This window comes from Ovis aries, chromosome 24 (genome assembly GCF_016772045.2).
Source record: "Ovis aries strain OAR_USU_Benz2616 breed Rambouillet chromosome 24, ARS-UI_Ramb_v3.0, whole genome shotgun sequence".
In the NCBI taxonomy this organism is placed as follows: Eukaryota; Metazoa; Chordata; class Mammalia; order Artiodactyla; family Bovidae; genus Ovis; species Ovis aries.
Window position 1 is genome coordinate 18514204 of NC_056077.1, and position 24667 is coordinate 18538870.

At 43.5% G+C, this 24667-nt stretch overlaps 1 protein-coding gene across 1 annotated transcript in view; it reads right to left on the reverse strand.

Moving 5' to 3' along the window:
- The window catches only part of PDILT (protein disulfide isomerase like, testis expressed), a 46923-nt gene extending 24969 nt beyond the window's left edge, over positions 1-21954 (reverse strand). The window contains exons 1-2 of the mRNA XM_027961794.2: positions 21715-21954; positions 7442-7648 (exon numbers count right to left, since the gene is read on the reverse strand). Of these exons, the coding sequence (XP_027817595.1) occupies positions 7442-7648; positions 21715-21916 (409 nt within the window). The 5' untranslated portion in view covers positions 21917-21954. The remainder of the gene's footprint in view (positions 1-7441; positions 7649-21714) is intronic.
- Positions 21955-24667: the final 2713 nt, after the last annotated feature.

Below are 24667 nucleotides of genomic sequence, written 5' to 3' on the forward strand. Positions count from 1 at the left end.
TAACAGAATATGCCACCTCAAATTCTACTACTTTGGCATATTATTTTGAATTAAAGGTACTTGAGAAACACCTGTGCAAAAAAGATGTTCTGACTCTTCTTTATCCCTCTGAAAGCAGGAAATAAATCTCCCATGTGGCGGTACCCTCCCAACACCAGCAGGGTAGATGACATCCTTATTACAACTCATAGGGATTTAAGGTCAAGAAGGCTATACAAACAAACCTGGTTGCTTCCTCACTAATTTTCTACCCCAAGTCCCAACCCCTTTTTTCTTGTCAATTCTTCACAACTTTGTTTCTTTGTCTAAAACGTATAAAATCTGCCTGCTTTGATCACTTCTTTTTAGCCTCATATCTTTGGGACTCCTGTACATATGAAATCAATTTTTCTTTCATTAATCTCTCTTATGTCAATTTAATTATTAGACCCCCCCCCACAAAGAACCTAGAAGGGAAGAAAGGAAAAGTTTTCCTCCCCTACATCTTGTAATGTTTGGTTCACATTAGGTGTTCAGGAAATCGTGGCATGAATGAACAAGGTGAATGAATCATTAGATAACTCTGTTTGAGGGAACTTGATCTTGAACCCTCCTCTCTGGGATGGATGGACTCCACCTGGCCCCCTGGGCCCCATGGGACTGAGATAGCTCTGAGCCTAGCAAACAGTTTGTTTCTGAGTGTCGGGCATTGTCCCTACTATGCAGGTGCCTGTCCTGTTGCTCGGCTCTGAGCCAGAGGACACAGTGACAACTGAGGTGTGAATGCCGTGCCAATAATTAACTGGGGCCGTCGCCCTGCTGCATATTTCCAGGCACAAGCTGTGAATGCATCATTAATTGAGGGCCTGGAGGCAGTCTGAATCTCCCTCCCTCAAAGGAGATGGTCAAAGCCAAGTCTCCCACCATCAGTCCTTGGAGACCAGAGGAGAACCTGAACTTGACTCAACAAGGCTTAAAACCAACCTGCATCTGAGGGAAATTTTCATAGAAGTCACACTGTAGGAGGCTGGTAAAGTACCATCACCTGCTTGGCTCAGGGAAGTCCTATCAAGTGGCAGAATTGGCGCAAGTCATTCTTTTTAGGAAGTGATAGATCAAGGCTGCCTCAAGTTCTCACAGCTAGTGCTCATCCTAAAATCTGGGCCCTGACTCCATCCCAGTATTCCACTGTCTCTTTCCATGGTTGAGGGTCATACTGAGGAAGGAGATGGTTAAGACTAGTACAAATAAGAGCTGGCTTCTTTACTCCAAGCCTGCTGCAGTTGGGACCTTCTAATACCACCCCATTCAAACACAAAATATGCATTAAAAACCTAAGCCTTCCAGGCCCTGGACTAGGGTCAGAAAAGTAATAGTTTGAGGATAATAATAACCACATTGATGCTTTAAACTGTGGTTTTGGAGAAGACTCTTGAGAGTCCGTTGGACTGCAAGGAGATCAAACCAGCCAATCCTAAAGGAAATCAACCCCGAATATTCATTGGAAGGACTGATGCTCAAGTTGAAGCTCCATCACTTTGGCCACCTGGTGCGAAGAGCCAAGTTATTAGAAAAGACCCTGATGAGGGTAAAGATTGAAAGCAGGAGGAGAAGGAGATGACCAAGGAGGAGATGTTTAGATGGCATCGCTGACTCAATGGACATGAGTTTGAGCAAGCTCTGGGAGTTGGTGATGGACAGGGGAGCCTGGTGTAGTGCAGTCCATGGGGTCACAGAATCAGACATGACTGAGTGATTGAACAACAACAATAATAACCACATCTGCCATTTACTTAGAGGACAGAACAATGTGCAGGAAGGAGCAATCAACTACAGCCCATGGGCCAAATCTGACCAGCCATCTAATTTCATAAGTTATTTTTATTGGGACAGAGCCACATCTGTTTGTGTATGGCTCCTTTTTCAGAGCATCAGCAGAGTTAAATTGTTTCAACAGAGATTGGCTTGTAAAGTTTGAAGTATTTACTTTCTGATCCTTTAGAGAAAATATTTGTGAGTCTCACTGCTTATTAGCTGCGGAGCCTTGAGTGTTATTCCACTCTTTGCACCTCAGTTTCCCCACCTGTAAAAGCACCTCCTAAACTGTGTTATGATTTCTGAGAAGGGCCTAGAACAGTATCTGTAACACAGTAAATGCTTCAGACATGTGCACTTATCTTTCTTCCCAGGAACCCTCAGAGGTAGATATCTTTGCCATTCACACTTTACAGATGAAGAAATCAGAATTCAATGGGAGGAATAGGCTGCTCCTCAGGTACATAGTGAGGATTTGAAGTCATAGTGTCCACCAGTTCTGGTAGCCTTTTCAGAGACCCCAGGAGAGGAGGTGAGATTGGATTCTGTCCTGTGCTCTCAGGTGAGAGGTAAGATCTTTGAGGAGGAAGGACAGGTACTGTGGGACCACAGAAACAGGGCAGGCACCGTGACGCAGGCAATCAGAGGAGACTTCCTGGAGGAGGTGATGGTGATGCTTCCTGAATGATGAGGAGGTTCCAGGTGCTGGCTCCCAGCACAAAGAGGGCTCAGACAGTCTGGAAGTTGCTATGCTGCAACCCTTTTACCCTTAAGTGGAGTTGGACCTCACCTGTCCTTTAGGATATGAAGGTATCCCAAGAGCCTCAGTAACTCCATGAGCAGATATGTACTTTGACAAAGTAACTTCGAGCTTTTATATTTTTCACAGCCCTCCCTTAAACAAACACATCACAAAGGGCTCCTCACTTAGGTCAGTGTGTAGCCATTGAGAGTTATAAGAAGCAGCAGTCTTTATCCTTTCTCTCCTTTCCTCTCTCCTCATCTCTTTCTCTTCTTACTCCCTCACACACCACCCTCCTACAAACCAGCTGGGAGGAGGCTCCAAGTCTTTTATGCAATCTGCCCTGAGGTAGGCTCTTCTGCAAGTCTGGCCTGTGTATCTCAAACTCTCTTTGTGTCCATTCTGAGAGCTGCAAGGCAGCCTGCAGCCCCCGCACATGGTGGCCCTCTCCACTCCACCCCTTTGGTTCTTGCAACAACTCTCAAATAGGATTTTTGCAAACATGCTAAACACTGGGCCCTGCAAAAGACAGACTCAGTTTTCTGTGATTCAATCATTCAACATACACAATGGAAACATTCTACTAATAAAGGAAGGGTTGTGTTGGGCATTTCTGTGTTCATCAGTTCTATTCCATCCATCTATCCATTCATCTACTCATTCAGTTCAGTTCAGTCGCTCAGTCATGTCCGACTCTGCAACCCCATGAACCGCAGCACACCAGGCCTCCCATCCAAAACCTACCCCTGGAATCTACCTAAGCTCATGTCCATTGAGTCAGTGATGCCATCCAAACATCTCATCCTCTGTCATCCCCTTCTTCTCCTGCCCTCAGTCTTTCCCAGCATCAGTTCAGTTCAGTTCAGTTCATTCACTCAGTTGTGTCTGACTCTTTGCAACCCCAAGAACCGCAGGACGCCAGGCCTCCCTGTCCATCACCAACTCCCAGAGTCCACCCAAACCCGTGTCCATCGAGTCAATGATGCCATCCAACCATCTCATCCTCTGTCATCCCCTTCTCCTCCCACCCTCAATCTTTCCAGCATCAGGGTCCTTTCCAATGAGTCAGTTCTTTGCATCAGATGGCCAAAGTATTGGAGCTTCAGCTTCAACATCAGTCCTTCCAATGAACACCCAGGACTGATTTCCCTTAGGATGGACTGGTTGGATATCCTTGCAGTCTAAGCAACTCTCAGAAGTCTTCTCCAACACCACAGTCCAAAAGCATCAATTCTTCTGCGCTCAGCCCTCTTTATAGTCCAACTCTCACATCCATACACGACCACTGGAAAAACCATAGCCTTGACAAGACGGACCTTTGTTGACAAAGTAATGTCTCTGCTTTTTAATATGCTGTATAGGTTGATCATAACTTTCCTTCCAAATAGTACTCGTCTTTTAATTTCATGGCAGCAGTCACCATCTGCAGTGATTTTGGAGCCCCCAAAAATAGTCAGCCACTGTTTCTACACATTATGCATACACTTCTGCATCCATCTATTTCAGTTTTCAGTTGCTGAGTCATGTCCGAATTTTTGAGACCCCATGAACTGCACTACACCAGGCTTCCCTGTCTATCACCATCTCCTGCAGCTTGCTCAAACTCATGTCCATTGAGTCGGGCATGCCATCTAACCATTTCATCCTCTGTCATCCCCTTCTCCTCCTGCCTTTAATCTTTCCCAGCATCAGGGTCTTTTCTAATGAGTCAGTTCTTCCCGTCAGGTGGCCAAAGTATTGGAGTTTCAACTTCAACATCAGTCCTTCCAATGACTATTCTGGACTGATTTCCTTTAGGATTGTCTGGTTGGATCTCCTTGCAGTCCAAGGGACTCTGAAGAGTATTCTTCAACACCACAGTTCAAAAGCATCAATTCTTCTGCACTCAGCTTTCTTTATAGTCCAGCTCTCACAACCACACATGATTACTGGAAAAACCATAGCTTTGACTAGACTGATCTTTGTTCGTAAAGTAATGTCTCTGCTTTCTAAGATGCTGTCTAGGTTAATCACAGCTTTTTGTATTTGAGGTTGTTGATATTTCTCCCAGCAATATTGATCCCAGCTTGTGCTTCATCCAGCCTGGCATTTTGCATGATGTACTTTTCTGGGAGAAATATCAATAACCTCAGATATGCAGATGATACCACCCTTACGGCAGAAAGTGAAGAGGAACTAAAAAGCCTCTTGATGAAAGTGAAAGAGGATAGCGAAAAAGTTGGCTTAAAGCTTAACATTCAGAAAACGAAGATCATGGCATCTGGGTCCCATTACTTCACGGGAAATAGATGGGGAAACAGTGGAAACAGTGTCAGACTTTATTTTTTGGGGCTCCCAAATCACTGCAGGTGGTGACTGCAGCCATGAAATTAAAAGATGCTTACTCCTTGGAAGGAAAGTTATCACCAACCTAGATAGCATATTCAAAAGCAAAGACATTACTTCGCCAACAAAGGTCTGACTAGTCAAGGCTATGGTTTTCCAGTGGTCATGTATGGATGTGAGAGTCGGACTGTGAAGAAAGCTGAGCACTGAGGAATTGATGCCTTTGAACTGTGGTGTTGGAGAAGACTCTTGAGAGTCCCTTGGACTGCAAGGCGATCCAACCAGCCCATCCTAAAGGAGATCAGTCCTGGGTGTTCATTGAAAGGACTGATGCTGAAGCTGAAACTCCAATACTTTGGCTGCTTCATGCGAAGAGTTGACTCATTGGAAAAGACCCTGATGCTGGGAGGGATTGGAGCAGGAGGAGAAGGATATGACAGAGGATGAGATGGCTGGATGGCATCACCGACTTGATGGACATGAATTTGAGTAAACTCCAGGAGTTGGTGATTGACAGGGAGGCCTGGCATGCTGTGATTCATGGGGTCACAAAGAGTCGGACACGACTGAGTGACTGAACTGAACTGAACTCTGCATATACGTTAAATAAGCAGGGTGACTATATGCAGCCTTAACGTACTCTTCTCCCAATTTGGAACAAGTCTGTTGTTCCGTGTCCAGTTCTAACTGTTGCTTCCTGACCTGCACTCAGGTTTCTCAGGAGGCAGGTAACGTGGTCTGTTACTCCCATCTCTTTCAGAATTTTCCAATTTGTTGTGATCCACACAGTCAAAGTAGATATTTTTCTGGAACTCTCTTGCTTTTTCAATGATCTAACAGATGTTGGCAATTTAATCTCTGGTTCCTCTGCCTTTTCTAAATCCAGCTTGAACATCTGGAAGTTCTCAGTTCATGTATTGTTGAAACCTGGTTTGGAGAATTTTGAGCATTACTTTGCAAGTGTGTGAGATGAGTGCAATTGTGCGGTAGTTTGAGCATTCTTTGGCATTACCTTTCCTTGGGACTGGAATGAAAACTGACCTTTTCCAGTCCTGTGGCCACTGCTGAGTTTTCCAAATTTGCTGGCATATTGAGTGCAGCACTTTCACAGCATCATCTTTCAGGATTTGAAATAGCTCAACTGGAATTCCATCACCTCCACTAGCTTTGTTCATAGTGATGCTTCCTAAAGCCCATTTGACTTCACATTCCAGAATGTCTGTCTCTAAATGAGTGATCACTCCATAGTAGTTATCTGGGTCATGAAGATCTTTTTTGTATAGTTCTTCTGTGTATTCTTGCCACTTCTTAATAACTTCTGCTTCTGTTAGATCCATACAATTTCTGTTCTTTATTGTGCCCATCTTTGCATAAAATGTTCCCTTGGTTTCTCTAATTTTCTTGAAGAGATTTCTAGTCTTCCCATTTTGTTCTTTTCCCTCTGTTTCTTTGCTTTTTTTTCACTTAGGAAGGCTTTCTTGTTTCTCCTTACTATTCTTTGGAACTCTGCATTCAAATGAATATATCTTTCCTTTTTCCCCTTTACCTTTAGCTTCTCCATATATTTAACACTTTTTAAAAATTATGACCTACTATGTGTCACACTGAGGCACAAAATTTTTCAAAATTCCCCAACATTAAGATAGGGCTTGAGGGATTTCCCAGATGGTCCAGGGGCTAAGACTCTGTGTTCCTAATATGGAAAGCCTGGGTTCAATCCCTGGTCAGGGAACTAGATTCCACATGCCACAACTAAGACTCAGTGCAGCCAAATAAATAAAAATAAATGAATATTTTTAAAGATTGAGCTTGACACATGTTAGGTTCCCAATAGAAAGGTATGGAAGAAGTGGGTGAATGGGTTAATGAAATGGGTGGTGACAGAAGCTTTAGCTTCTAGTTTAGTAGCCACCCTGTCCCATACTCATCTTGTTCTAGCACCTTCCAGTCTCCCTTTTGATCAGTCAGTACTTCCTTGGCCTGAGACCCCATCAAGATCATTCTAAAGTGGAAGAGTGCAGTGGGAGTGGGCAGTTAGGTAAGCTGGGAACTCACTCTCTGGTCTTTTTAGTTTAGAAACCATGTACCTCACTGTGCCATCTCGTGTGCCTCCAGGGCCCACCAGCTCAGATATGGTGGAGGTAACTACATGTCCACCAAAATCCATTTTTGTCCTTACGGTCATAGAACAGGGCCATATTTCCCAGCCTTTCAGTTGGGTGGAGCCACATAACAGAATTCAGGTCAATTGCATGAGGCTAGAAGTGATATTCATCACCACCAGGTCTGGGCCATGGACTCCACTGGTGGCACTCCTCTGCCTCCCAGCACCGACCTCTGGCCAGACACTGAGGGAACTGCCAGAGAATCAGAGGTCCTAGGGGAGGACAGTGCCACAGGCTGACAGGGACTTGGGTCCTTGAAAGATTGTGTGGACCAGAAGCCCCACACCCAACCTTGGCTACAACTGGGTTCGGTGCAAGCCAGACATAAACTTGTAATTCTATTAAGCCACTGAAATGCAGATTTTTTGTGTTTCCATAGTTAGCATTCCTTTGATTGACACACAAATACCATTACCTTGGCAGCTGATGGGCTGTGATCTGTTGCCCTCAAAAAACAGCTTCAACTCTGGGGCCTTCTTGACATCAAACTCCTTCTGAAGTTCCTTCTCAACTGTGATGTCCACTTTGCCAAAGCCAATCCCATTCTTGCCTTTGCCCATGATCTCCACCGCTTTGCCCAGCTCCTCAGCTAAGCTCCTGGACTGCTTTGAGGATGGGTTATCTGAAAGAGCCAATAGAAGACAGAACTCACTAGAACCTCTTCTCCATCCCATCTCCCAAGGAGGAGGCTTTGTTAAGTTTAAGCCTTTGTTAAGGCTTTTTTTTTTTTTTTTTTAAAGTTAAGGCCTGCTTAACTCCTGGGTTTTTCTCATGCTCCACTGCTAATGGGTAGATTCAGAAATGTGACAAAATATCACAGTTCCTGAAGCTGATCAGTTTGGGAAATATGCATCAGGTTTGTTTTGGGTTCAGCAACACTGGAAACAATACAACTTTGGGCAATTTAATTTCTCAAAGATCCACGTGCCTCATCAATAAAGTGGGGAAACAGTGGCTGATTTGTGAAGCTGAGTCAAAAGATTTAACAATCAATTATATAGTGCTTATTATTTTTGAAGAGGTTTATGTGGATTAACCCACTGAATCCTCCTAGTACCCCTATGGGGTGTGTGTGTGTGTGTGTGTGTGTGTGTGTGTTAGTTGCTCTCAGTCATGTCTGACTCTTTGCAACTCCATGAACTGTAGCCTCTTCTGTCCATGTAATTCTCCAGGCAAGAATACTGGGGTGGGTTGCCATTTCCTTCTCCAGGGGATCTTCTCAACCCAGGGATCAAACCTGGGTCTCTCCCATTCCAGGCAGATTCTTTACCATCTGAGCCACCAGAGAAGCCTCTATGGAGTAGGTATGGCTATTATTATCTCACTGTGATAGAGGGGAAAACTGTTGCATAATTGAAATGATTTATTTGCCCAAAGTTACATGGCAATAGGAGGTGTAGCAGGGTGGGACTCACTCATCCTGGCTTGGGTGCCTGCTCTCTAACCTCCACTGGGCCTGTCCTTAGCATCAGGCCTGGCACTTGGTCAGTATATAATGCCTTCTTACTAATACTGTTATTATGGTAAAAATGTCTATCAGAAATCATAGTATAGGGAGAGAGTGAGGAGGGAGGTGAGAGGAGAGAAAAAGAGAGAGAAGTGGGTGGGTGGGGCATGGAGAGAGAGGGAGAATGAGCACCATCTGGTGGAAATTCCTGGAGCTAACAGGACAGGTTCTGCACCTGACTTTGCCCTGTATCTGCATATAATATGGCAGGGGACATGCTCGTGAAAAGGAGGCCAGATGTGAGAAGGGTAAGGGGGTGGGGGGAGGTTATAATGACCCCCTACCAACCCAGCTCATCTCCTTGGTCAAGAGTGTTGAAGAGACCTGACAACTGTTGATCAAGTTTCCTTGGCCTCTCACATTGCAGGGCAGTGGGCTGGAAGTAGACGTGAGGGGTCCTTTTCTGGAAGGACCCCCGAGGGACTAGCATGCGATCCCAGCAGCAGTAGAAGACTTCCTGGCCTAAATGGGAGGGGCTAAAAGGCAATCACATTTGTCTCTCTTCCTCCTGATAATGTTGTGAGACTGTAGGCCCCTCGCTGGTTCTCACAGCCCGGTGTCTGCAGCAAGTGGGTTGAGCCAGGGTAGGGGGTCATTGATTCCCTTTTAAGCCAGAATGCTTTATCTTTCTCAAACTCCCCTGTCCATCTGGAGCACTTGAAACTAGTGCAAGTCATTTCCACTGCCATGGGCAAGTTCTAAGTACAAGAGAGAGGGCTTTTGTAAAGCAAAACCCAGAAAGCCAGGCCTGGGACAACTGGCACACGCCCCATTGCGAGTCAGCACACTGCTCCGGTGATGGAACCCAGATGTGAATGATCACATTCATTAAACTCTCAATCAATGGACACGAAGTGTGACTTTTCGCCTCCCTTGTAGATCAGTGCCTCTCCACTGCCTGCTCTGTCACCAGCATTGCCTTCGATACCCCATCCCTCACCACCAGCAGGGGTTGGCCTGTTGCCAGCAGCTCTGGCCTGCAGGCCTCTCCTCTGGCTTCCTCACGGATTTGGCCATGCCTGGCTCAGGGCTGCTGATTGACATAGCATCCAAATCTGAGTTTCTAAGCTTGGGACAAGAGAAACACTTGGAATGATTATCCAAACAGTGGAGTTTTTGAGGTTCCACACATAGCCCAGTGCTTTTTGGTATCTAACATGGAAGTGAGAGAAACAGTCTGTGACAACTGGGGCCTGAGAGTTGGATGGATGGGATCTACTAGTTACAGTAATGAGATTCATTCATTCACTCATCTGACAAATCTTTTTTAGAATCTCCCATGTGCCAGGAAGTATTTTAGGTATTGAGGACTTAACAAAGGACAGACTGGTAAAAATCACTGCTCTCACTGGAAAAGGCAGGTAAAGAAACAGGCTATATTCTATGCTAGATGCTAAGTGCTATGGAGAAAAAAGAAGCAGACATGGAAGTTGGGAGTGTCTGGGGACAGAGTTTAAGTAGGGAGGTAAGCGGAGGTCTCACTGAGAAGAGGATGGAACATTTTCATGAAGACTGAAGATGATGAGGGAACAAGCTGTGTGCTCACTCACAGGAGGGAGAGAGTTCCAGGCAAAGGAGCCATATGAGCAAAGGCCTTGAATAAGAGCACATGCAACATGTCTGAGGGATGACAAGAAGTCCGTTGGGTCTGGAGCAGAATGAGCTGGGATGAGGTCAGTTGACACAGGCCTTGTAGACCACTGAATAGACTTTGGTCTTTCTTCTGAAGCTTGTGGAAATGTACTAGAGGGTTTGAAGCAGTGTTAGATGTGATGATTTACATTTTTACTGGATTGTTTTGAATGTTACATGGATATTAGACCACAGAGCAAAAAGGAGGCCAGCTGGAGGCCACCGTACTAATTCAGGTAAGAAATGTTAATGGCTTGAATCAGGGGAGTGGCAATGGAGGGGGTAAGAAGTGGTCAGAGCCTTGAGGGGTCTTGAAGGAGGAATTGACAAGGTTTATTGATGGATTGGAAGTGGAATGTAAATGAAAGAAATCAAGGATGACTCACTTTTTGACCTGAGCAACCAGAAGGATGATGATAGTGATGTTGATGGTAATGATTGTGATGATGATGGTAGTAATGATGACAAGAAAACAGCATTTATTGGACACTTACTATGCCAAGTACTTTGCTAAATGTTATGTGCATCATCTTGATTAGTCCTCAGAATAAGCCTAGGAGTCATCTACTATTGTAGATAGTCATCTACTATTACAAGTGAGGAATGTTAGACAAGGAAACAGAAACCCAGAAGTCTCACAGCTAGTAAGCATTAGGCCAAGACTCAGCTCCAAGGCTGCTGCTGCTGCTGCTAACTTGCGTCAGTTGTGTCTGACTCTGTGTGACCCCATAGACAGCAGCCCACCAGACTCCCCCATCCCTGGGATTCTCCAGGCAAGAACACTGGAGTGGGTTGCCATTTCCTTATCCAACGCATGAAAGTAAAAAGTGAAAGTGAAGTCACTCAGTCGTGTCCCACTCCTAGCGACCCCATGGACTGCAGCCTACCAGGCTCCTCCGTCCATGGGATTTTCCAGGCAAGAGTACTGGAGTGGGGTGCCATTGCCTTCTCTGGCTTCAAGGCTGGCTGACTCCAGACTCCATACTCTAACTGACCTTGTAGGCAAGCCAGACTGAAAAAATGCTCTTTTTCCCTGGAGGGGTTAGTTTCCAATCTTCCCTGCTCTGGGTGATTCATATCAGAGCAGACAGACTCTGTAAAACCAAATCTACTTTTTATGTCAAGTCCTGTTTACTAGTTTCTATCTTTTTAAAGTTTGCAAATCAGTGTATACCTCTGGAGCCTTGAATACCAAGCGTGTAAAGGTGAAATGAATACATACACCCTCAGGTTTTGGTGACTATGTCTCATGGGGCATGGAGTCAATTCAGCTGTACATTGGCACCTGGGCAAAGTGGTGCCCCATGGACTGTGGATGGGCAGGGAGCCCTTGGCTGGGAGCTCCTTTAGTTTTAGCCCTCCTCAGGTTCTAACTAGGGTCCATTGTCTGGCGCATACTAGATACTTAATGAACATCATTTCCTTAGGTTGTTTCGTAAATCAGAGACAGTTATGGTGGCTTACAGCACCTGTGGTCCAGGAAAGGTGTTTTTTAAACATCTCTGAACCTTAGCTTCCTCACCTATAGAATGGGGATAGTGATAGTTTCCATACCTTAGAATAAGCGTACATAGTAAGCCAAGGTATGCAAAGCTCTGATACAGAAGTGCCCAATAAACATTAAGCATTATGATAATATGGGGGAAATTCATGGTCTTGCTCTGACCAGATGTTCTCTGGGGAGGAAGGATCCTATGTAGTTATCAGGATCTTCAGCAAATCTTCTGGTTCCTGGGGAAAGGAAGACAAGGGTGACAAGCCATCCAAAACAAGTCTGAGGCCTATTCTGTGGCTCTCTTATGGGTTTTGAGGTTAAGCAAATGGCACCCAAGGTCCCATTAGAGTCAGCAGTGGCTCTCGACAGTGTGCCTAGGGTGTAAACGTGTTAATGGCTAATAGACCTAGAATCAGTGTTTGCCTGGGTCTTTAGTAGGTAACCCCATGCTCCCTTTTTGGAGCAGCCAATGTGGGTCAAGGGAGGGGCTGATGGATAGGGGAGGTGTGAGTGTAGCGACTGGAGATTAGCTCCCAGCACAGGGAGCTGGAGTCTGCCTTACTTTAGACTGTGGTTCTCAACAGGGCACATTTGGCCCTATCTGGAGACATGGCTGGTTGTCACTTCTGGGATGCTACTGGTATCTAGTTGGTAAAAGCAAGGGATGCTACTAAATATCCCACAGTGCACAAGACACCCTCCTCCCCTATCTCACACACACACACACACATGTGCACACACACATACATAGAGAGACTGCACTAAGAATTAGCCAGCAGAAATGTCAACAGTGCTAAGGATGAGAAACCCCACTTTAGACCAAGTTCAAGATCAAGTACGGAAAAGGCTTATGAGTATAATACTCTCACTATTCCATAGGATGCTTTATAGTGCTCATAGGTGATAAGGACTTTAGGATGGTCTTCAACTCCCAGTTCCTCAGGGTCCAGCCATCAAGTTTCTTTGACCATTGGAAAGGCCTACAAAACTCTAAAAATCTGCTCCTTACCCTTCTGATCTTATTTCCCACTACTTCTCTTCGGCAACTCAGCTTAGCCACCCTGCACATTCCCACCTCAGGGCCTTTGCACTTGCTGTTCCTTCCACCTGAAATTTTCTCAGGTTGCTGTTTTACTGCCTTCAGGTCTTTGTTCAATATTCATCTTCAGGAAAGCCTTCTCTGGCTACCCTGTACATAACCACAGCCCCACATGCACCACTCCTTGTACTTCCTAAGGGCCCTGCTCTCTTTTTCTCCATAGTACTTCTACCCTTAAGATATGCTACATTTTTCACTTCTAAATCATTTTATCTTGAGTCTCCTCTCTCCGAGCTTCCCGTGGCTCAGCTGGTAAAGAATCCACCTGCAATGCAGGAGACCTTGGTTTGATTCCTAGGTTGGGAAGATCCGCTGGTGAAGGGATTCGCTACCCACTCCAGTATTCTTGGACTTCCCTGGTGGCTCAGCTGGCAAAGAATCCACCTGCAACACGGGAGACCTGGGTTCAATCCCTGGGTTGGAAAGATCCTCTGGAGAAGGGAAAGACTACCCACTCCAGTGTTTGGGCCTGGAGAATTCCATGAACTGTATAGTCCATGGAGTCCCAGAGCTGGACACGACTGAGCAACTTTCGCTTTCATTTTCACTCACCTCTCCAGGATAAAAGATCTGTAAAGCAAGGGTGTCTGTTTGTTTTGCTTACCACTCAGTGCCTAGAATAGATCTGCCATACAATAAATGTTCAATAAGTGTTTAATGAATGAATGTTTCAATTATCAGCACAGTTTAAGAAGAATTAAGTGTTAGACCTGGTCTGAAATCCTCATCACTTACCAGTTGTATAATTTTGGGCAAATCCTAAACCTTCCTGAGACTTTATTTGCCTCATAGTATAAGACAGGGACAATGAGAACAAGCCCAGTGCCTGGAATACAGGTCTGAGTAAATGGTCTTCCTCATTTTCGTCATGACAATTGTCCACATCATCACCATCATCACCATCCTCATCTACTATACCATCTACATCATCTAATCTGCTCCCAAGGCAGACTCTTGCCACCTCTGCCTTAAGGATGATTACTAATGAACCTAGAAACTGCTCCTATTAAGTCTCATTTGGGCCTCCTCCACTAAATGTAGCGTTTCTTTTTTTCTTATCTCATTTATGGAGAACACTGTGGGCCAAAGGAAAGCTCATTTATTTATCAACATCTCCAAATGCCTACTTGTGCTCAAGGCAAAATCCTAGATGTTAGCAATCAAGAGATGAATCAGTTTTGACCCCTGAAAGCAGTTTCAAAGCAGTGTGGCAAATGTTATAAAAAGCAGGGTGCAGAGGGCTGAGTGAGCATGCCAGAGCATAGGTGAGAGGGAGGTGAACACAGCCTTTTGACAAGGCAACTTCATGAACTTAAACTTCACAATCCAGCTGAAGAAGTTCAGGGAGGACACTACAGGTAGAGGGAGCCACAAGTGTATAGGCCAGGAGGCTAGTGCCAGTGTGACCTACCTGGTAGCCACACTCAGGGTGCAGAGCACAGACTTCAAGTGGAATGGAAAAGTAGGCCTGGGTTAAATCAAGCCAAGGACATTGTAGCTATGTTAAGGAGTTTGGAAACTTTTGGATTTTCAATCAGATGTGCATTTTAGCCTCTAAGAATGCTGCTGTCAGTGCAGACATGCTTGATGGTGTGGTGGCCTTCAATAATTGCTTCTGTTCTTCCTGTTCATATTTTTTCTTTTGAAAAGCTCCATCTATTACTGTCCTCTTTGATTTCTTTCATCAGTGTTTTATAATTTTCTATATATAGGTCTTTAGTTTTTTTAGGTAGATATATTCCTAAGTATTTTATTCTTTTTGTTGCAATGGTGAATGGAATTGTTTCCTTAATTTCTTTTCTACTTTCTCATTATTAGTATATAGGAATGCAAGGGATTTCTGTGTGTTGATTTCATATCCTGCAATTTTACTATATTCACTGATTAGCTCTAGTAATTTTCTGGTGGAGTCTTTAGGGTTTTCTATATAGAGGATCATGTCACCTGCAAACAGTGAGAGTTTTACTTCTTCTTTTCCAATTTGGATTCCTTTTATTTCTTTTTCTGCTCTGATTGCTGTGGCCAAAACTTCCAGAACTATGTTGAATAGTAGCGATGAAAGTGGGCACCCTTGTCTTGTTCCTGACTTTAGGGGAAATGCTTTAAATTTTTCACCATTGAGGATAATATTTGCTGTGGGATTGTCATATATAGCTTTTATTATGTTGAGGTATGTTCCTTCTAGTCCTGCTTTCTGGAGAGTTTTAATCATAAATGGATGTTGAATTTTGTCAAAGGCCTTCTCTGCATCTATTGTGATAATCATATGGCTTTTATTTTTCAGTTTGTTAATGTAGTGAATTACATTGATTGATTTGTGGATATTGAAGAATCCTTGCATCCCTGGGATAAAGCCCACTTGGTCATGGGGTATGATCTTTTTAATGTGTTGTTGGATTCTGGTTGCTATAAGGACGCTAATAGATGGAGAAATATACCGTTTATGGATTGGAAGAATCAATATAGTGAAAATGAGTATACTACCCAAAGCAATCTACAAATTCAATGCAATCCCTATCAAGCTACCACCTGTATTTTTCACAGAGCTAGAACAAATAATTTTACAATTTGGATGGAAATACAAAAAAACCTCGAATAGCTAAAGCAATCTTGAGAAAGAAGAATGGAACTGGAGGAATCAACCTGCCTGACTTCAGGCTCTACTACAAAGCCACAGTCATCAAGACAGTATGGTACTGGCACAAAGACAGAAATATAGATCAATGGAACAAAATAGAAAGCCCAGAGATAAATCCACACACCTATGGACACCTTATCTTCGACAAAGGAGGCAAGAATATACAATGGATTAAAGACAATCTCTTTAACAAGTGGTGCTGGGAAAACTGGTCAACCACTTGTAAAAGAATGAAACTAGATCACTTTCTAACACCACACACAAAAATAAACTCAAAATGGATTAAAGATCTAAACATAAGACCAGAAACTATAAAACTCCTAGAGGCGAACATAGGCAAAACACTCTTTGACATAAATCACAGCAGGATCCTCTATGATCCACCACCCAGAATACTGGAAATAAAAGCAAAAATAAACAAATGGGATCTAATTAAAATTAAAAGCTTCTGCACAAAAAAGGAAACTATTAGCAAGGTGAAAAGACAGCCTTCTGAACGGGAGAAAATAATAGCAAATGAAGCAACTGACAAACAACTAATCTCAAAAATATACAAGCAACATATGCAGCTCAATTCCAGAAAAATAAGTGACCCAATCAAACAATGGGCCAAAGAACTAAATAGACATTTCTCCAAAGAAGACATACAGATGGCTAACAAACACATGAAAAGATGCTCAACATCACCCATTATCAGAGAAATGCAAATCAAAACCACAATGAGGTACCATTTCACACCAGTCAGAATGGCAGCGATCCAAAAGTCTATAAGCAATAAATGCTGGAAAGGGTGTGGAGAAAAGGGGACCCTCTTACACTGTTGGTGGGAATGCAAACTAGTACAGCCACTATGGAGAACAGTGTGGAGATTCCTTTAAAAAATTGCAAATAGAACTGCCTTATGACCCAGCAATCCCACTGCTGTGCATACACACTGAGGAAACCAGAACTGAAAGAGACACGTGTACCCCAATGTTCATTGCAGCACTGTTTATAATAGCCAGGACATGGAAACAACCTAGATGTCCATCAGCAGATGAATGGATAAGAAAGCTGTGGTACATATACACAATGGAGTATTACTCAGCCATTAAAAAGAATACATTTGAATCAGTTCTAATGAGGTGGATGAAACTGGAGCCTATTATACAGAGTGAAGTAAGCTGGAAAGAAAAACACCAATACAGTATACTAACACATATATATGGAATTTAGAAAGATGGTAATGATAACCCTGTATGCAAGACAGCAAAAGAGGCACAGATGTTTAGAATGGACTTTTGGACTCTGTGGGAGAGGGAGAAGGAGAGTGTGGGATGATTTGAGAGAATGGCATTGAAACATGTATACTATCATGTAAGAAACGAATCGCCAGTCTATGTTCGATACAGGATACAGGATGCTTGGGGCTGGTGCATGGTGATGATCCAGAGAGATGATATGGGGTGGGAGGTGGGAGGGGGTTTCAGGATGGGGATCTCATACACATCCATGGCTGATTCATGTCAATGTATGGCAAAACCAATACAGTATTGTAAAGCAAAATAAAGTAAAAATAAAAATTAAAAAAAAAATTTTAAAAAGAAAGAAAAGCTCCAAAGGCTTGTCTTTTAATGCAGGGTGCTAAAGCAGTTTTGAAGATTTCATGGCTTTGTTGGATAGATGGTCACCATAGAAAGTGAGCTTAGAGAATATAAATCACCTGTTGCAATGAGCCTGTAACTTAAGTCTCTTAATATTTTCTTGTAACTGTGGCTTTTTTTTCGGAGAAGGCAATGACACCCCACTCCAGTACTCTTGCCTGGAAACTCCCATGGGCGGAGGAGCCTGGTAGGCTATAGTCCATGCGGTCGCTAAGAGTCGGACACGACTGAGTGACTTCACTTTCACTTTTCACTTTCATGCATTGGAGAAGGAAATGGCAACCCACTCCAGTGTTCTTGCCTGGAGAATCCCATGGACGGGGGAGCCTGGTGGGCTGCCGTCTATGGGGTCGCACAGAGTTGGACACGACTGAAATGACTTAGCAGCAGTAGCAGCAGTGGCTTTCTTTTTGTTGGCAGTCTTAGAATATTCTGCTATCTCATAATTTAGTCTTTCCCTCTTTTCAAAGAAGCTCCCCAGTGACATTTTTTACTCATTTTGGCTAGAGTTAACTTCTGAGTTTTCCAAAACTGTGACTGAGACAAGTGCATAGTGTGGAAAAGAGGCAGAGACAAAAGTGGTAAATAAAACATGGGCAGGCCATGCATGGACTGAAATAAGTGCTGGATTCTAACTTAAAGCCTGCCCCATGAAGGTGCAACTGTACAATTGAAGAAATTCACCTCCCTTGCCACTATAAAGTCTGCCCCCAGATGCAGCTTAATTGTCTCTTGCCACTAACTGATAGTGTTTTGATGAGTCTGCAAGCAATTGATTTATTATGATCTCTGCCTCAGCTCCACATCAGATCATCAGGCATTAGATTCTCAGAAGGAACACTCAACCTAGCCCCCTTGCATGTGCAATTCACAGTAGGGTTTGTGCTCCTATGAGAATCTAACACTATCAGTGACATGACAGAAGGCAGAGCTCAGGCAGTAATGCAAATAATGAGGAGTGGCTGTAAATACAGATGAAGCTTCGTTTGCTCACCCACCACTCACCTGCTGCTGTGTGGCCCAGTTCTTACCCCTGATCTAGAAGATACCACAGTGGTTCAGGGAGAGAATGATGAGGCCATAACTACGGCAGCGGCGGGGGGAAATGGGGAGGACTGGAGATTGCAGAGGGCTTCAGGAGGTAGTTTCAATAGGACTCAATGAGAGATTAGAGATGAGACTAGAAAGGAGTCAAAAATGATCTAGGATATCTAACGTTGACATTATAAAGATAGCCATGCTGTCAATCAAGACAGGATGTGAGAAAAAGCAAATCAGGTAAAGATGCTGAGGTCTATTTTGGACACATGTGGCATTGACACGTGTGAGATATCCAAGAGAAAAGATGCCTCTGAGTGTTGGTTCTTGAATCTGGAGTCCTTGGAGAAATGAGAAACTGGGCAGCAGCTAAGGATTTGATAGTTACCAGGAGAGCATTTCCCTGGACAATATTGGAAAGACCTTTTTGTAAAGAGCCATTTACTCCTGAAAAAAAAAAACCAAAAACCAAAAACCCTTTTATAAAGCTCATCCTAAGTGATTCGCTTTTCCAAAGGTCATTTTAAAGGGTCTGCCAGCTTTTGAGAATTCATTTTTATTTAAACTGCATATTTGAAGAAATCAGATTTTCAAATGAAATGAGTTTGACTATCTTTTAGATAGCATCTCTGCCAGTGTTCACTGAATTGAAATACCTGCTGGTGGGAAGACTTTAAAGTATTCAAATTGGTTTTTATCAGGTATAACTAAAGAATATAAAAATGGACTGGCTCCCTTCAAAGCCCCAGGTTCAATGTCAATCCCTAAATTATAAAATGTCAGCATCCCAAAGAACCATGAACTTGCCCTTCTGCCCTGATTAAAGCAGAGTAATCGTGGACAAAGTCTTGCATTCTCACACAGATTGGATAGATTACCCACACAGATTGGATAGATTACCCAGGTTTGTCCACCTGCCGGGTTGTTTTGGAAGCATAAATGAGTGTCGTGGTGTGTGTTGTGTCATGCAAAGTGTGTGGCTCTAAATCCTTCAATATTTCCACTGAGGGTCCAGGATTCAGGGATTAAGGCTGCAGCAAAAAGAGAAGACAGCTTAGATGGCCGACCTGTGCAAACCATTAACTCACAAGCCACAGCAGCTGTAGAGTTCACAATTCTTCCCTGAGAAAAAAACCATGAACCAAATGTTCAAGTAGTGACCCAAGTTTTGATGTGGATGAGGGAGGTAGGGAACCAGCTGGAGGAGTAGTTCAGTAAGGTGGAAATTATGTCCTGCTCACAGGCTCCTATAAAGAAACTGACCCAAACTGGATCTCACCTAGGTCTTGCTCAATGGGCTTGAAGCAAAATCAGGTGTGCATTCTGACACTTTGAAGGGAACAAACCATTAACAGCCTGAACTGGATGGAGGTCAGAGGCTTGGAATTATTTTGATAGAACTTTACACAATAGGCACACTTCATGTTCAGTTCAGTTCAGTTGCTCAGTCATGTCCGACTCTTTGTGACCCCATGAACCACAGCACACCAGGCCTCCCTGTCCATCACCAGCTCCCAGAGTTTACCCAAACTCATGTCCATTGAGTCAGTGATGCCATCCAACCATCTCATCCTCTGTCGTCCCCTTCTCCTCCTGCCTTCAATCTTTCCCAACATCAGGGTCTTTTCAAATGAGTCAGCCCTTCACATCAGGTGGCCAAAATACTAGAGTTTCAGCTTCAACATCAGTCCTTCCAATGAACACCCAGGACTGATTTCCTTTAGGATGGACTGGTTGGATCTCCTTGCAGTCCAAGGGACTCTCAAGAGTCTTCTCCAACACCACAGTTCAGAAGCATCAATTCTTTTGCACTCAGTTTTCTTTATAGTCCAACTCTCACATCCGTACATGACCACTGGAAAAACCATAGCCTTGACTAGATGGACTTTTGTTGACAAAGTAATGTCTCTGATTTTTAATATGCTTTCTAGGTTGGTCATAATTTCCTTCCAAGGAATAAGCGTCTTTTAATTTCATGGCTGCAATCACCATCTGCAGTGATATTGGAGCCCCCAAAATAAAGTCAGCCACTGTTTCCACTGTTTCCCCATCTATTTCCCATGAAGTGATGAGACCTGATGCCATAATCTTAGTTTTCTGAATGTTGAGCTTTAAGTCAACTTTTTCACTCTCCTCTTTCACTTTCATCAAGAGGCTCTTTAGTTCTTCTTCACTTTCTGCCATAAGGGTGAAAGTTGGAAGGAAGCAAAATGACCCAATTAGATTTTCTCTCCTGGGAACTACTAAGTTTAAGGGAAAGGTTAAGGTTAAGGTTAAGTTTGTTGTATGTTGCTACGAAGTGGCTGCACAAGTCAGCTGAGGAAGCAATGGGATCCATGGTAACCAAGCTACTAATACTGTCACTGTCACAAAATGCCTGCTAATGCAAAGACCACCCTGCTGAAGTGGTGCAACTCAGAGAGAATGTATCAAATGAGAAGAGACAAGAATTGAGGAAGGAGCTGGGAGGCCTGAATTTCAGGCAGAAGACAAACTCAAATGCTAGAGGGGTGAGGCAGGGGTGTGACTATGTGGGGCCAGCTGACTAGGAATGTGGCAAACTAACAAGTGTGCTGTTTTCTGATCACAAGGGGGAAATTGTCACTTAGCTCTAGCCAACTGTCACATTATAGGAATGTAAGCCAGGGCTTCCAGATCTTCCAGTTTTTCAAGAGCAGATGTAAATTAAATTTTAATTATGAAATGTCCCCAAATAGGGAGACAAATAGTGGCAGTACACTAGGTGATTATGAGGAGTATGTGAGAACACTTAGTGGGGCTATAAGGACAGTTCCTGGCACACAGTAAGTGCTCCCTATGTGAAAGTTGTTATGAACATCCCTTCTATCCTGTCTCAAAGCACAGACATGGATCTGTGTCAATGTCTCAGGAAAAAGGAGTCTGTTTCCTCCATCAAAATGCCTGCTGATGCAAAATCTGAAGAATAAAAGTGGGCATGCAAAATTCAGATGAAAAACCTGATAATCTAAAAATCTTCCTTGAGACAGTGCCCATAACTGTGTCCCAGCAACTTACAATATTATTTAGCAATTTAACAACTTATTTTGTCTTCACAATAATCCAGTGTGGCACTTGTGTTTATACCCATTTTACAGAGGAGAAAACTAAGGTTCAGAATGATAAAGACACCTGAAGGTAAATCCCGGCTTCTTGCCTTCAGTGGAACAGAGGAGCCAGATACAAATCAAGACCAAAGAGGTGACATAGTATCTTGCAAATGACTTAGTTTCCCTCGACCTTAGTACTCTCATCTGGGAATTAAGGATGATGCTATTTTTAAAATTATTATTGAAATGTGTTCTCATGTATTTATTCTAAGTTGCTTCCATTGTGCCCGACTCTTTGTGGACCCCATGGATTGTAGCCTGCCAGGCTCCTCTGCCCATGGGATTTTTCAGGGAAGAATACTGGAGTGGGTTACCATTTCCTTATCCAGGGGATCTTCCCAACCCAGGAATCAAACCCACATCTCTTACATCTCCTGCACAGGTAGGCAGGTTCTTTTCCACTAGTACCATCTGTTTAACAATACTTAAAATTCCTTTGGCTGCCAGAAGAAAGGGGGCAGGTCTCAGCCCACCCATCACCCATTGCCCAGGAGTGGAGGACACTCACGGAAGAGCACCATCAGGAAGCGCGTCTCGTTCAGCATCTGAGTCAGGCCAGCAGGTGTTAGCACCATCAAGTTTTCCTCCACAAGGATATGCAAGGGCTGGGACATGTTGATGCTCTCCTTCTTGCCATTCATCGCTGGTGAGCCCTGGACAGTGCTAGCACAAGAGGCTACCAGCAGCAGAGAAATACAGAGCAGCTCCATGGCTGTCCTTCAAGGGCAGGAGAAAGAACAAGAATGCTTATCAACACGGGTGGTGGGGACCCACGTCATCACTCCCTCCCCATCTCTTTTCCTAAAAGGTCAGTCCTGATGTGGAGGATACAGCTTCAGCATGCCCCACTGGCTTCGTAGCAGTGCCCAGAGCTCAGCAAAGCAAGCTAGTAAAGAAGAGGCAAACTTTGCCAGTGAGATTAACCTTGGGGCCCATTGAAACTGCATGGGATTAGCTCAGAGCAGCAGGGTCCCACTCGGAGCAACAGAAAGCCAAATCACAAACCAACACTCAAGTCCGCTGGCTCTCCAGACACTAGGTAAGAATATTTTTAGATATGAAACTCAGTCCACAATCCCAAGGTGAGCCTCTGGATCTCAGAGATGACTAATCCAATCCCTATCACAGCCTCTGCTTCATGCTCCCCCAACTCCTGCTTGAATACCTCTTTTGATAGGAAGCTTACTGCTAGCAGTGTAACCCATTTGATTTTTGAGCAAATTTTCTCAAGTGTAAATATTTCTTTCAAAAGTAATCACCATAATGCACACATGTAAAAATTCTAAGCAACACGGTAAAAAAAATGTTAAGTAGTAAACAAAAATTTCTCCCATAACCCCACCTCTGAGAAAGTGACTCAGTTTGGAATGAATCTTTACCAATGTTGCAAATGCCAGTATGAATGTATATTTAAATGTATATATGTAAACATATTAATAAATGGAATTCGATAGGCAATACTGTTCATTGTCCAACTGTCTTACTCAATGATGCAAATAAAATATATTCCTGATACCTTTCTGATAAGAGTACATATTAGGTCTATAACATGATTTCCTTTCCTCTCTTTTTCCCCCTCATTTTTTTTTCTTTTCCTTTTTATCTTTTCTTTTACAATTCTTATCTGTTCAGATGGTTTGGGTCAGTAGTTGTCTCTCTTTGAGTGCCACTCTCCCCAATAATGTTTTCCCTAATAATTTAAAGCATAAGATCACTGTGACAGATCTTTGCCTGCTGTCCTTAAGCACAGAGCCATTTTCCTCTGTAGCATACAGACTACTCAAGTGTTTTGAACATGGCAAATAGCTGGTCCAGATTAAATTTATAAGGACCTCAATTTCTTTGAGTGCTGTATTCCTAGCATTTGGTATTTATGATAGGCAAATGAACATGACTGAATGAGTGGATATTTGATATGTACCTGTTAAATATGTTTGGCACACTATCTGAGGATTTTTTAAAAGTAGATCTTCTAATGTAATTTTTTGGTCCAATACCAAAATAATTGGTATTAGATAATTGGTCACAAGTGTTAAATTTTATAAATACCTATAGCTAAAGCATCTGCCTACAATGCCTACCCTGTGGGAGACCTGGGTTCAATCCCTGGGTCAGGAAGATCTCCTGGAGAAGGAAATGGCAACCCACTCCAATATTCTTGCCTGGAAAACCCCATGGATGGTGGAACCTGGTAATCTACAGTCCATGGGGTAGCAAAGAGTCGGACACGACTGAGCGACTTCACTTTACTATAGCTAAACATACTTGTTAAATTATGTATCAAGTGTTAAATTTTATAAATACCTGTAGTTAAATATACTTGTCATGTATGGCTGTTCTATGCATTCCATGCCATCATCTCTTCTATGACAGTTCTATAAGATAGCAATATTATAATCCTAATTTAGTGAGTATAAAATGAGGCACATAAAAGTTAAGTGATATGTCCAAGGCCATACAGTTAACATGTGACAGAGACAGGATTTCAAACAAAACAATCTAGCTACAGAATCCACGTCCTTAACCAGAATGATGTACTGTCTCTCTAGTGCCCCCTGTAAAACTGGTGCAGTGAACAGTGTCTTGAGACAGTAACTGAGGCTCCCCGACTCCAACCACCATCTCTGGTATCCACCATCTAATCATGTTCTGTCTCAGAAGGGGAGGACTGAGGCTGGCAACAGAACAAAATCAAATCTTTGGTTTGGGGTTACAAAACAGGCCTTTAAAACTCAGGAGGGGCTTGCAAGTCAGGGTTCTAATTGCAAGAACTAGGTTTCTCAGGAAAATAAAAAAGGGTTTTTGACTACTCAAAAGTTTATGCTATAAACTCTAGGTAAGGAAGAACACGTTGACAGAAGGAACATTTACCCTCCCCAAAGGAGATAAAAGTGTGCCTTCTTATCAGGAGAGCAGGGAGGAATGGCAAGAGCTTTGATGCTTCTAGGGTCCTGAGAAAGGGTTCTGACCCTCTGTCCCTTCTCTTTTTGCTCACCACTGCAGTTCCCATCCCTAGTCACACACTGGTCACAGTAGTAGATCAATCACCATGTATTAAGCTAGCATTTGAGCTTTAGACGCATCATCTCATTAACCCTCACAGCATGTCTGTGCTGCCACTAAGTCGCTTCAGTCATGCCCATCTCTGTGCAACCCCATAGATGGCAGCCCACCAGGCTCCCCCATCCCTGGTATTCTCCAGGCAAGAACACTGGAGTGGGTTGCCATTTCCTTCTCCAATGCATGAAAGTGAAAAGTGAAAGTAAAGTCGCTCAGTCATGCCTGACTCTCAGCGACCCCACAGACTGTAGCCCACTAGGCTCCTCCGTCCATGGGATTTGCCAGGCAAGAGTACTAGAGTGGGGTGCCATTGCCTTGTGAGGTAGATACAATTATGATGCCCAACTTACAAAAGTGGAGACCCACCCTAGAAGAAGGAGCAAGACTTAAGCTCAGGTATA